Consider the following 13,189-nt stretch of genomic DNA (forward strand, 5'->3'; position numbering starts at 1 on the left):
TGGTGTTGTTATTTTTATTTTTATTTTTTTATTCTATTTGTCACTACAAATATTTTTTTATTTTTCAGGTACTAAACTCCATTTTCATGATAATTCTTTTATGTATAATATTTTATATCAAAGTAAAAATAAGAAAATAGAGGTGAAACTTTGTAAAAATAAATGTTCAATAAAATATTTAATATAAGACATCAAATATAAATTTAAGTTTCTGATGAACTTTTTGTGATATATATAAAAAAATTAGCTCTTATTTTTAGATATATGATATAATAATTATTTTCAGCAAACTTATTGGAATTAACATTATATTAAAGATAAATTAGAAAATATTTTATTTATATTTTAAGTATCTGAGTAATAATGACATAAAACTTCCAAATTTAAAGTAAAAATATGTAATTAAATAAGTAGATAATTTCACTGCGTTTGAACATTCACTTTTTTTCTTATGAAGACGATGGATTGTTTATAAGTTTTAAAACTTTTTAGGTAAAATTTGATCTTTCAAAACGTTCAAAACATGTTATTAACTAAGACACAACTTACCAGAATGCTCCTCTTTATAATATTTGAAAGTAGGGATCCCCATTTTAATATCATCAAAAAAATTTAGTAGCGAGATTTTCAAATTTATTTATTGATAACTAATAGTAGAAAATTAATTTTAATATTCTTAATTTTACATTTAATTGGATTAAATAGAAAGATGAAAGGGTTAAATATTTTTTTCGTCCCCTAACTATTGGCCGTTTTTGTGTTTAGTCCCTCTTTCAAACTATAGTACAATTTAGTCCTTCAAGTTTAGAAAACTATGGTTTTAGTCTTTTTTACCAAATTTTTTAAACTTTATTTGTTGTTTCAAGCGTTTCTCAGTTAACATTGAAGCAAAAATGTGTCAAACAGTGTAAACAATCTAAATGCTATAATGTAACGTGCTTGAAACAGCAAATAAAGTTTAAAAAATTTGGTAAAAAAGACTAAAACCATAGTTTTCTAATGTTGAAGGACTAAATTGTACTATAATTTGAAAGAGGGACTAAATACAAAAACGACCAATAATTGGGGGACAAAAATCATATTTAACCCAAGATGAAACAGCATGTAAAAGTGCAAGTTACTTAAGAGGAGAGATGTTTAGAATTATAAGTTAACTTATTGAGTTTTATTTTAATTGAAATCCTTAATTTTAATGTTATTTTAATAGAATTTGGATTTTTTTTTAATTGAAACCTATTAAGGAAAAAAAGTAAATAGGTTTTAAAGATGAAAAAGAAAGGATGAATTTTTTTTATTACATTAATTTTAATTGAGTGTTACTACCATAACACACATATTCACCCAAAAGAAGGTGAACAATGGTACGGTGGACAATAAAAAAACTGATTATCTATACGATTTTGTTTATCAATTCTAACAATTTCAGATTTTACTAGTAAAATCTGGATTTAAACTCCATTACAAATGGCATTAGTTCAACAAGCAGATTGACTCACAAATTTGACCTCGAACTATGTGAGAGTACATGGGAATTCTATTGAAGTTATGGTTGTCAGTTTTGTTTTTTTTTTTTCATCCACCACTAGAAAATAATTATGGTGAAGTTATGTATATGGCTATGCGATTTTCTATGTCATTGGCTTACCAGCTATTGAAAACTAAAAGAATAAATGGTCCAAGTATGGCTCATACTCTGAAACTTTAATATTAGCCCAATGAAATAAATGGGGTACCAATTTATGGAAAGATTATATGCACATCACCAGTAATCGCCACAAGAGCAGATCCCACTCCCGAAATGATGAAATCGATTTGCATCTCTCAAAACAATTTCACGCTTAAAAACCTTTGATATATATTTGATTGCGCTATGGCAATCTCCACACACTCTGAGGTTTTTAATTACCCTTAATGTAGTGGATGGAGGAGTTTTTATAAGCCCATAAGCTATTGCTAGCTTCTCACTGTGATAATACAAAGAACACTCTTTATCTTCTTCTTCTACATCAACAAGTGCAAATTCCGTATCAGGGACATATCCTTCTTCTCTGATCCTCTTCATAACATACTCTAACTTATTATATATCAAACCAGTTTCTTCATGTGACCTATCGCCAGCTACGAACAAATGCACTTTGTTCTTCAAATCTACCCAACTAAACCCCGGATCCTTCTTCACATTTACTTTTCTCATCATATTTCTGGCACTCACCACATTTTCCCATTGGTTTGCGGCGGCATAAACATTGGATAAAAGAACATACGCTGCTGAATCTGATGGCTCCAAGGTCAAAAGCTTCTCTGCTACACGTTTTCCTGTCTCTTTGTCTACCTGAACCCTACAAGCATTAAGCAGTGTTCTATACATTGAAGCAGAAGCTTCAAAAGGCATTGATGATATCACCTTTTCAGCTTCCAGTAGCTGCCCCGCTCGGCTAAGGGCATCAACAAGACAAGAATAATGCTCAATCCCAGGTTCAATACCATAGTTTTTCTGCATGGAATAAAAATTCTCATAAGCTTCGGATATCAAACCAGAGTGGCTGCAAGCAGAAAGAACCCCTATAAAAGTAACTCTATCCGGCGTTACACCCCTAGATTTCATGTCTTTGAAAAACTGGAGGGCTTCCTCAGCATTTCCGTGTTGAGCCAATCCTACTATCATGGCATTCCACGAGGCAATCCTCTTCGTGTTCATTCTTCTAAACAAACCACGTGCATCTTCTATGTTCCCACACTTGGCATACATGTCAACGAGTGACGTCATCACAAAAGGATCAAAAGCACAGTTTAGTTTTACAATATTTGCATGAATCTGTCTCCCTTGTTCCAATGCTGTTAAAAGAGAACAAGCCTTGACTAGGGTAGCAAAGGTATATTCATCAGGCTGCACCCTGGAAAGTCTCATCTGATGGTATGTGGAAAGAGCATGATCCTCTTGTCCATTTTCCACACATCCTGATATCATAGTAGTCCAAGCAACATCATCGGGTGAGGGTATCTCGGTGAAAACTCTGCTTGCACTTTCCACCTCTCCACATTTTAGATACATATCAAGAACACCACTGATGACAAACAAATCTAAATTAAACCCTCTTTTTACGACAACAGCGTGAATTTGCCTCCCTTGTTCAAGCCCCACCAATCCCCCGGCAGCTTTAGCTGCATTCGCCACAGTGATCCCATCCCCTCTCTCTCCACTCTCATGCAATATCTTATAAAGCCTCAATGCTTTGTGAAAATCGTCACGCATTATATACCCATGCATCATAGCATTCCAAGATGCCAAATCATCTTGGTTAACGAAAAGAACTTCTGCCTCCTCCGTCCTCCCACTCTTGGAATAGACATCAATAAGAGTTGTTGAAACAAATGAATCCAAGACAACACCAGCTTTCATTGCGTAAGTATGAATCTGTGTGGCAAGATGGCAACCCTGTTCAAGAGAGGAACAGGCCCTCAAAACGCTCGCAATAGTGAATTGATCCGGCAACAGGCCATCACGTAATAAATCAACGAAGAAACCAATAGAACACTCCTCCAAACCATTCAGTGCAGAGCCAGATATCATGGTGTTCCATGATATCAAATCCACTTCATTCATTTGACCAAACACAGATCTCGCACGAGAAACTGAACCAGCCTTAACATACATATTAATAAGGCTGTTTCCAACAGAAACAACTTGATCCAGTTCCCTCCTCATGACAGCACCGTGAATCTGTTTCCCCAGTTCAAGGCAATTCAAACTGGCTACCACAGACAACATCACAACAAAAGTCAAGCTGTCACAAGCAACACTTGACTTTATCATATCCCTAAAACAATTAACAGCTTCCCAAGCTTCACCTCTCTGAAGACACCGAGATAGTGTCTTGTTCCATGCAATAACATCCGAATCGTCACCGTTGCGTATAAACAATTTTGTTGCATAAGCTCGAAGCTGCTTCAACTGCGATTCGAAAGCAGTATTTCTACTCATACCAACCCGCGCGAGAGTACGAAGAGTGACGTCATCAGGACGCAGTCCCGTTCGGTGAAACTCTGAGAAGAGAAGCAACGCTTCGTGTTCGAGACACGTGTCGACGTAAGCCTTCATCATGAGGTTCCAGAGCACAACGTCCCTCACGGCCATTCCATCGAACAAAAGACGCGCCTCTCTGATTCGTCCAAACTTGGAGTAAATGTTGACGAGAGCGCCGGCCACGAACACGTCCCATAGTAATCCGATCTTAAGGGCGTAACCGTGGAGGGACGCGGAGGCGAAGGAGGAACCGGAGAGGAGACACATTTTGAGGACGGGGGCGAGAGTGTGGCGCGTGGTGGACAAGGCGGAGTGGCGGAGGAGACGGAAGAGGTGGAGGCCGTCGTAGGGGTTGTCGGCTTGGGCGTAGGCGGCGAGGATGGCGTTCCATGTTACGAGGTCTCTGGCGTCGTGGGGCGTTGCGTCGAACAGTTTGCGCGCGGAAGAGAGGGAGCCGCATTTGGCGTACATGGTGATGAGGTTGTTGGTGAGGAAACGTTCGGGATGGTGGCCGGACGTTAATATGCGGGCGTGGGCGCGCTTTCCGAGGGGAAGGTCGGAGGCTTCGATGGCGTGGCGGAGGATGGAGAACCATTGAGGGGGAGAGTGGGGGTGTGAGAGGGAGAGGGAAAGGGAATGGGAATGGGAATGTGAATGGATGTGGTGAGCGCGTGGGGTTAATGCGTTGGCAGTGGAACTGCCTCGTATTCGCAACTGCATCTTGGCATTATGAACTCAATCTCCGACCATGCTGGCTTCGTTCAAAACCAGTTTACTTCAATATTTGCTGCTTGGAACTCAGGTTTGCATTACGGCGGCAATTCAGAACATCACATCTTTCTATTTTTTATTTTTTATTTTTTATTTTTTATATATATTTACTCGCCAAACTAATAAGAAATTTTATATATATACATATATATATATATATATATATATATATATATATATATATATATATATTTACACAGCAATTGTAATTTCGGCCGCATCTTGAAGTCTTTTCAGACTGCTAGCTTAATATTTAATCCATTTAAATGGTCAAAGATTTCTTGCAGTGGTCAGTTTTTATTCTTCACGGTGTGGGCAGGCATCTTATTTTCCAGACACAGTTTTCCAGACACAGTTTTCGCATCTCATTTCATTCGACCACACACACCACAGTTCCTTTTCTTCGTCTTTTACTTTGAGATGAAATGGAATACTTTTTTATCGATAAAAATCATTATTCGAATTAAATTATTAATGAACAAAGTATTTAATTAAATTATTTATTCCAATCTTCCTTTTTTTTTTTTTACGATTTTAAACGTAATCTAAACTTAACATTTAGAGTATTCTATTATATAGCCCAAGGAAAACTCCACCATACTTATATACAACATTTTGGTATTTTACAACTGTATTTTTTCATATTGAGATTTTGTATAGAATAAACAATCATTTATTTCATAGTAGGAAATAACGTAAATATTATATGGTAATCGGATATCCACATCCGAACATGCGATAATCGGATTTCCACATCCCATTTTGTTGCATTCGGATAATCATTCCGATAATTTAATTTTCAGTTTTTTATTTAAAATTAGTTTTATTAATTTTAATACATTCATAAAACCATTTTATATTAATTAAAAATTATATAATACATTATAAACTCATACATAAAATTAAAAAGAAAAACTAATATAAAAAATATATAATATTCACAAGCACGAAATATAAATATAATAAAAGTCATATGTCTGATATCTAAATCCGAAACTTTGTAAATTGGATGTTCACATTCGAGTCTCCTACTTTTCATAACGCGTACTCCAAATGCACCCCCACAAAGTAACTCAAACACTCTAAGTTACACTCGAAAAATCTTTCTGAAATATTTTTAGACAATACCTGTTCACATATATGAGCTGCAAAGTAAAAATCAAGAAGAAAAATATTATGAAAGAGATGTAGTTTAAAAGTGAAAGAGGTGTAGGGTTTTTTTATAAAGATAAAATGAGGGATGCAAGAGTTCAAGAGTGAAGAGGTGCCCCGGTGCAACAGGAATGCATGTTTGATAGTTAGAGGAAAATGGGGATGAAGTTCTTGAACGGAGATGAAGTCAATTATGCATACAGAAATTCTCAATAATAAAAAAAATTAAACTTTTAATTATTAATTAGAAACATTTCAAAAAATTAGAAGTACATAGTAAAATGTTTGAAGATGCACGATGAAACACTCTTCCTTTTATTTACATGAGAAGATCCAATCACCCAGATAATACCGAGGCCACGATCATTGCAGTAAATTGTTTGGCATTGAATCTAATTTGCAAAATCAATTGTTCTATGCGTAATTGAGTCCTATCGATTACATATGAATGAAAATGGTAAAAATGGAATTTAACAAGGAAATGAAAATTAGGGTACAAAATTAACAGAAGGAATATAATCCCATAATGTGAAGTCCTGCTTACTAATGTAAATCTGATGTCTCGCTAAATCTTAATGATACAATTCTGCTACAACCCTTCTCTTTCCTTCTCCCCTAACTGCTTTTTTCTTTCTCTTTTTCCTGTTCTTCGGGCATATACAGATACAACAATGACTAAAATGTCCGTGATCGCGGACTTTATACCGTGTCAAAAAACTTGTACACATCCTTGGCTTGGCTGGCTCAATATATCACAACGCGAAGTAGGCCTGGCTGAGGTTCCGTGAAGTCAATGCCCTCTTCAAGAAGAAAACGCTGTACAGCTATTGGAAGTCTTGCGGGAGTGCGGGAACCCCTGGTATGATGACCTGTGCCCACACAAATATACACCTGCAAACGCTGCTCAGCAGCTATGGCAGTGCTTTTCAGCACACTCAACTCGTGTTTCAGCACATGAATGGCTTCACCCGCATGCAACCCATGTAGGTCTATTATCCTCTCGTGTCCTCTTCCATTGCCCTGCATCTCTGAAGCAACTGCATTTCTGAAAAAATCAACACTTGTAATCACTAAGGCAGAACCCAAAACTTTTGAGCAATGTAAATAAACATTTTGGTTCGTACAATAATATAGCATGGTACTCCAGGTAGCCATTCTAGAGAGAAACTGTTACGAGGTGACCAAGAAAAAGGTCGAGCTAATGTCATCCATGGATTAAAAGTACTCTCAACTCGAGCATTTTTTCCAAAGCAATCAGGTAACAAATTGGCATCACAAAATTATACTTTAAGGGTTCAAATTATTCACACATCTTATATAAGTCAGAGACAATAACTCTCCTTCAGAACGACGTGAGGACGGCAATAAAAAACATTTGAGGAAAAGAAACAAGTGGTAAGTACGAAAAAGGGTAGAGCATCAGAGGGAACTCTTTCGTGTCAATAAACATACATAACAGATTGCTGAGGGGCAGCAAAATATTTTAACATCATGATGCCACTCCCTTTGGTCCTATATAATCGTCGCTTTATGAAAGAAATTTTGTGCATAAATTGAGAAAATTTTTCATGTGTGACCTATTTCCGACAAAGAAAATCTACGATCATATTTACCAGGATTTAGATTTAGAGAAGAGAAGTTGAAATGACACTACGAATGTCATGTCACCAAAAGGGAAGTTTAATTTTTATCAAAAAAAATTAAAAAAAAAATTCAAGTTTAATAATAACTCTTCGAAAGATAATAAAATAAAATAATGCATAACAAAATAAAATGAGATACTGCTTGTAGTTATAATTAGTGAGAGAAATGCATAAAATAGTACTCTTAGTACAAATGTTACTTATCATTGATAAGGAGAGATAAAAAATGAGTTATAAATAATAAGAAATACAGAACAAATAAATGGTGCATTTGGGCGATAAAAGTGCAAAAATATAATTCAATTAATATGGCTAGAGAAAACTTAAAGGGGTATAATAGGTATAGAAGGAGTAAAATTGCATTGAAGATTAACGAATCTAAATGCTTCCTTAGTTTGGGTGAAACAACTATGATACTGGAACAGAGGGAGTGTAAGTTTTTTATAATCCAAACTTAAATCGAGAGCGGGAAGGAAAGCATTGGGGAACAACATACCTCTGACGGTAAATGGATTCTTGAGCTTTTCCATGAGCTGCCTTCATATGCATGTTGTGAAGCTGCCCTTTAGCACTTAGTTCCTTTGCCAGGGCTTTATTACCAATAAGGTAAGCCTGACGAGCCTGTTTCAAATTAGAAACGAATTAAAATCAAACGAAGAAATAGATTCAAGACCAACGCCTCTGGAAGAGACTTTGTTATCTGATTCTTGAACTAGTATCATCCCAACAGTACCTATTGAATCACACACACATTAAAAGGAGTTGAGGGAATGCCAATAGAATCAAATCAAGAGGTGTATAGCCAAAACCATTATTTTAAATTTTGATAGCCAGTAACTTCACCAAAGCATAAATTTGAAAACCCACCTGCTCAAAATATGCATTACGTAAGCATGCATGATCACGAGCCTCTTCCCGCAGCTCTGAATACATATTTGCTGCCATGCAAAATTGTTAACGAAAATAGTGCACAGAGAAAACACCCCACAATTGAAGCATTTTAGCATAAGTATTTACCAACGGCATCACCAGTTTCAAGCCAAATAGGAGCTGCTCGAGCTGAGCCACGGTTCTGCAATCGATCACCAAAGTGTGCTCTGGCCTGTCCACCATTGTAGCCACTACCCAAAACATTTGAGTTCCTACTTGAACCTATAGCAGCATCACCAGAGCCATTCTTGTCATACTTCCAAATACCACCAGAATCCTGAGAAGCCAACTTTCTAACAGCTGAAGCAAAGTCAACAGCACCTCTAGATGGAACTGAAGAGCTAGATTTGAAAAGCATCACATCACTGTCAAATGACTGGTAAGGATTTCGACTTTGCTGGACATTATCAACCACGTATTTAACTGAAGCAGCCTGGCCATCTGGTGAAGTAAGTGCAGGAAAGTCCATTGCACTCAGATTGGGAGCTGACAGAGTCTTTGAATTCAAAGTTTGATTGAAACCACCATCAACTTGAAGCTGCTACAAATTTGAACAGGTGAAGAGAGAGAGATTATCAACATAAAGCTCCTAGGTTAAAAAATATTCCACAGAAATAATTACTAATCATAAGAGATGACTATAGAATTCTACGAAATGGATAACAAATTGTACTGCTTGATCATATCAAATATATGGTATGTCTCATAAAATGCCAATGGCCCATTGATAACATGAAAAGGAGACTATAATCACAATTAAAATCAGAGCGTAGATTAAAATTATTTAAAGAAAAAAAACAATAGCAAGAAGATTATCATCTCTAACAACACCCTCCCCTAGTACCAGGCAACTGCAATTAGAAATTGGAAGCTAGAGGTAGGTTGGACCTGAATCACTTCACAACTTTATAGAGAGCCGGATCTTCCCTGCCAAAACAAGGCACAGGTATTGCTCTAAATACTTAGTATCCATCCCATCATACTTAGCTTCGTATTAAGAGTTAATATGGATAAACTTCTCAACAAAAACATACATGAGAAGACTAAAAAAAATTAAGGAGTAAGACGAGTCAAGCTTTTACCATAAATTGAAATCAACTCGTGGAAAGATTTAATTGATTCTATAAAAAGTTGAGGAAATGGGTTGATTTTAATCCATTGGAAAAGTTTGATTCATTACACCTCAATTCAGTCAATGTTCTTCTCCTATACGTGTTTCCAGAGAAGTTTATTCAAATGCTCTAGAGCATACTGCATTGCAACAAGCAGAAGATAGATGTTGACCATAAATATAAATGACAGCACATCCATTTTCACAATCAAATGCATGAGATAGAGCTTATAAGGAACCATTATTTGACAGCATGTCAGTTAATATATTAAATTCAACCTACCTCTAATTGACTGAGCATCTCGGTGGTCAGATGTAAGTCACATCCATTGGCAAAGTAAGCTTCTGCGAGGCTTTCTGCTGCAAAACCAGGGAACATGGAAGCTAAATACTCCAAAGGATTCATATCAGTATCATCCATAATTGTATTTTCAGCCAAAACATCATTTAAGTATCCATGTCCACTGTTATCATCATAAGCAAGCCCCTCTTGACCACTGCTAACAAGCTGGTCAGCGCTCCCAATTGGCCCCTCCCAAGGCTTTGCCAGAGCATTCAAAAAGCTCGTAGAAGATGGGTCCTCCCTGTAGCTTGAATGGGAAAACCCTATTTTATCCACAAAGCTATTGCCATTATTATGCAGTTGAGATATTTCCTCCTGCTCATTTATTATATATTTACTTCCTTTGGAAGAAGGAAACCTGGAGGCTTCATTGTCCTCATGTATGGATAAACCTGCTAAAGGAAGATCATCTAGACCTTGAGATTCATCTTCTCCCATGACCTTGAAATCAGGGGTAATATCATCAGGGAGCTGACATCGCCAGTATTGATGCACCTCATCATCAGAATTATTTGAAATGGATGATTCTGATCTATCTAAAACTGCTTTCCCAAGAGCTCCAGCAGCCGAAAGCCCTGCTGTTGCATCTACCGAGCTGGTAGTTCCAGGTAATGATGATGATCTGAGGGCAAAAGGAATAAACTCTGCTGCATTTGGATTCAGAGTTGTTGCCTTGTTTGGGCTTAATAGCTTTGCATCCGTTTGGGATCCTTTCTTGGATAAGTTCATTATTAACTAGAATATGGACAAAATAACTACAACATAAACAGACTTTAAAAATAGAAACAGCACATGTCCAGTCAGCCTCAACCAAACCCTGAAAATGGTTCAATATCATCATGCTCATTGATTAACCAGACTGCTATAAAAAGAACAGGAAAAGGTAAAAAAAAATCACCACAAATCCCATACATCGTACAATAGATAAATTATGATTTCAATAATATCCCATAAAACATAAAAGTACCAAATAAATAACCCAATATAGAACTGCGGTTACAACTATTTTTAATATCACTGCAATGAACTATAGCTTGCCATTTTCGTCAGTTGGACTTAAAAGTGAAACTTATAAAGGTAAAGTGAACAAAAAGGGAACCAGCACAAATTACGGAAATTATAGTAAAATTTACACACACACACACAATTAAGTTCTGGCGAACGCTGACCAAATTCAGAATGGCAGAGCAGTATAAGATTAAAACCCTAAACATCTCGAACTAGATAACATAAAATGTCACAAAAACAACTTCTAATAGAAATTAAACAACACCGATAATTCCCCGACAGTAACTACATAAAACCCCCAATAACACAAGTTAAAGCACCGAAAACAAAAACCTAGAAATTTGAAACCCGAATTTCACACTAACATCAAACAAAACAGAAACAACAACAATCGAATCAAAGCTCGAGCGCACAGAGAACGCAACCTTCAATACGGCAGCCACGAGCTACAGAAGAGATCTCGTGCAATTCAAAGCCTCAGAAAGCAGACTCAAAAAGCAAATAACAACAGGAACAACAGCAATTGAAGACAAAAAAAAAACAAATTGATGAAGGAGAAAACGAGAGAAAAAGATCTGGAAAAGTGTAAGCTAAAAAAATATTGAATGGATATATTTATACCTTCGCGTATCAAATCGAAGGGATCCATGGGGATGAGATGAGAAGAGAAGAGAAGAAAAAAGTGAAGGTGATTGTGTTATTTAATATTGCGAAAAATTGAGGTTGGGATTATCCAATATCATCATCTCCAGTACGAGTATGATTATCGGGTCGGGCTTCTTCTTCTTCTCTCTCTTAAGTCTTACCTTACCTCGCTCTTTTATTTCATTCTTTTTTTTTTTTTAATTTCTTTTTCTCTCTGTGGATTCTGTTTCGAAACCTCTTAGCCAATACTATAGCAGCACCACCACCACCACAAAAATAAGACACCCAACCTTTGGCCACTATAAAATCACTCTTTACAGTACTCTCTGTTCACTGGGATTGATAATTTTAATAATTTTAAAGATTACTGACTAAATTATTTTAAAGTTTTAAAAATTAACTTATTAAAGATTAATAAACCAAAATATATATTAAAAGTCAATAATATAATTTTTAATCGAAATGTAACTTTTTTCAACTTGTACAGTCATGTAATCTCTTGGGTCAACTTTGTGAGACAATATTAATTAGGTTTTATAAGAAGAAATGGCCATAGAATACAAACAATGTTAAAGTTAATTTATTTTTTTGACCAATTACATTTGGTGTGTTCATTTTCTATAGAGCTTTGGGTAGGTGTCTGGGTTAGGTATACACATAAATTGCAAGTCAATTTCATTCCATAGAAATCCCATTGACTTGTATTCAAAAAACAAAGAAACATTGTTCTAGTGATTGAATATTATAATATTTTTCAAAAGTTTTAGTTCTTTTTATTGTTAATTATAAATATTTATCTCTCAAAAACTACTTCATATAAATATATTCGGCGATGAATATTATAACAATTATGAATATAATAAATTTAGGTTCTACTAATAATACCAATTATATAATGAAACCATTAGATGGTAAAAGGTAGTAGAAAAATATTACTTATTTTTGGAATGGTGGAAAATAGTCAAGGATAATAATATTTAAACAACATTTTTTTTATAATATTTGAATATTATTTATGTGTCATTCTATGATTGATCCAAAATTATTTCATAATCAACAATAATAATCAAAAATACCATCATAAATCAATCACAAAATGATATTTAAATATTGTAAAAAAATATTGTATTAATATCATTATCCAATAATTAAAATGTATACATTTAAGATGAATGGAAACAAAAAAGTTGAATATCTCCGTAGAGGATGAAATCTTGGATAATGAAGTGAGATTGAATTTAGTACAAGAAGTACCTGGAAATTAGAAAAAGTAAAGCAGCACATTGTAAGGATATTGCTGTGTCAGATTCGATCTGAAAGTAAAAATATCTTATTCTCCTAAACTTTATGGGATCACCTACACAATTATAAAGTTTAAAAAAATTCAATTTTTAAAAGTTGTATTGTTATAAATTAATATTATTTTTCAAATAAGTTTTTTTTTTTCCCCTCGAGATTCTTTTAGAAAAAATTGGCCAAATATAATCATTAATTATATATATAAATGATGAGGACTAAGTCTAGTTATAGATTTAATTATACATGAACTCATACTTAATCTA

The 13,189-nt window shown here is 35.1% G+C and overlaps 2 protein-coding genes across 3 annotated transcripts; both read right to left on the bottom strand.

Annotated features, from left to right (window-relative positions):
- Positions 1 to 1,435: 1,435 nt before the first annotated feature.
- LOC106761362 (pentatricopeptide repeat-containing protein At4g33170) lies at positions 1,436 to 4,858 on the bottom strand. The gene has a single exon (XM_014644910.2). The coding sequence runs from the start codon at positions 4,742 to 4,744 to the stop codon at positions 1,760 to 1,762; it is 2,985 nt and encodes a 994-aa protein (XP_014500396.1). The 5' UTR covers positions 4,745 to 4,858; the 3' UTR covers positions 1,436 to 1,759.
- A 1,455-nt stretch (positions 4,859 to 6,313) lies between these two features.
- LOC106762122 (polyadenylate-binding protein-interacting protein 7) lies at positions 6,314 to 11,898 on the bottom strand. 2 transcript variants are annotated; one of them, XM_014645843.2, is made up of 6 exons: positions 11,604 to 11,898; positions 9,915 to 10,791; positions 8,608 to 9,058; positions 8,458 to 8,528; positions 8,087 to 8,211; positions 6,314 to 6,992 (listed from the first exon to the last, which is right to left on the bottom strand). In XM_014645843.2, the coding sequence occupies exons 2-6, from the start codon at positions 10,701 to 10,703 to the stop codon at positions 6,692 to 6,694; spliced, it is 1,737 nt and encodes a 578-aa protein (XP_014501329.1). In that variant the 5' UTR covers positions 10,704 to 10,791; positions 11,604 to 11,898; the 3' UTR covers positions 6,314 to 6,691. The 2 variants fall into 2 exon arrangements, with proteins under 2 accessions (XP_014501329.1, XP_022636640.1); XM_022780919.1 differs by having other exon boundaries at positions 8,608 to 9,061.
- Positions 11,899 to 13,189: the final 1,291 nt, after the last annotated feature.

This window comes from Vigna radiata, chromosome 5, assembly GCF_000741045.1.
Source record: "Vigna radiata var. radiata cultivar VC1973A chromosome 5, Vradiata_ver6, whole genome shotgun sequence".
Lineage (NCBI taxonomy): Eukaryota > Viridiplantae > Streptophyta > Magnoliopsida > Fabales > Fabaceae > Vigna > Vigna radiata.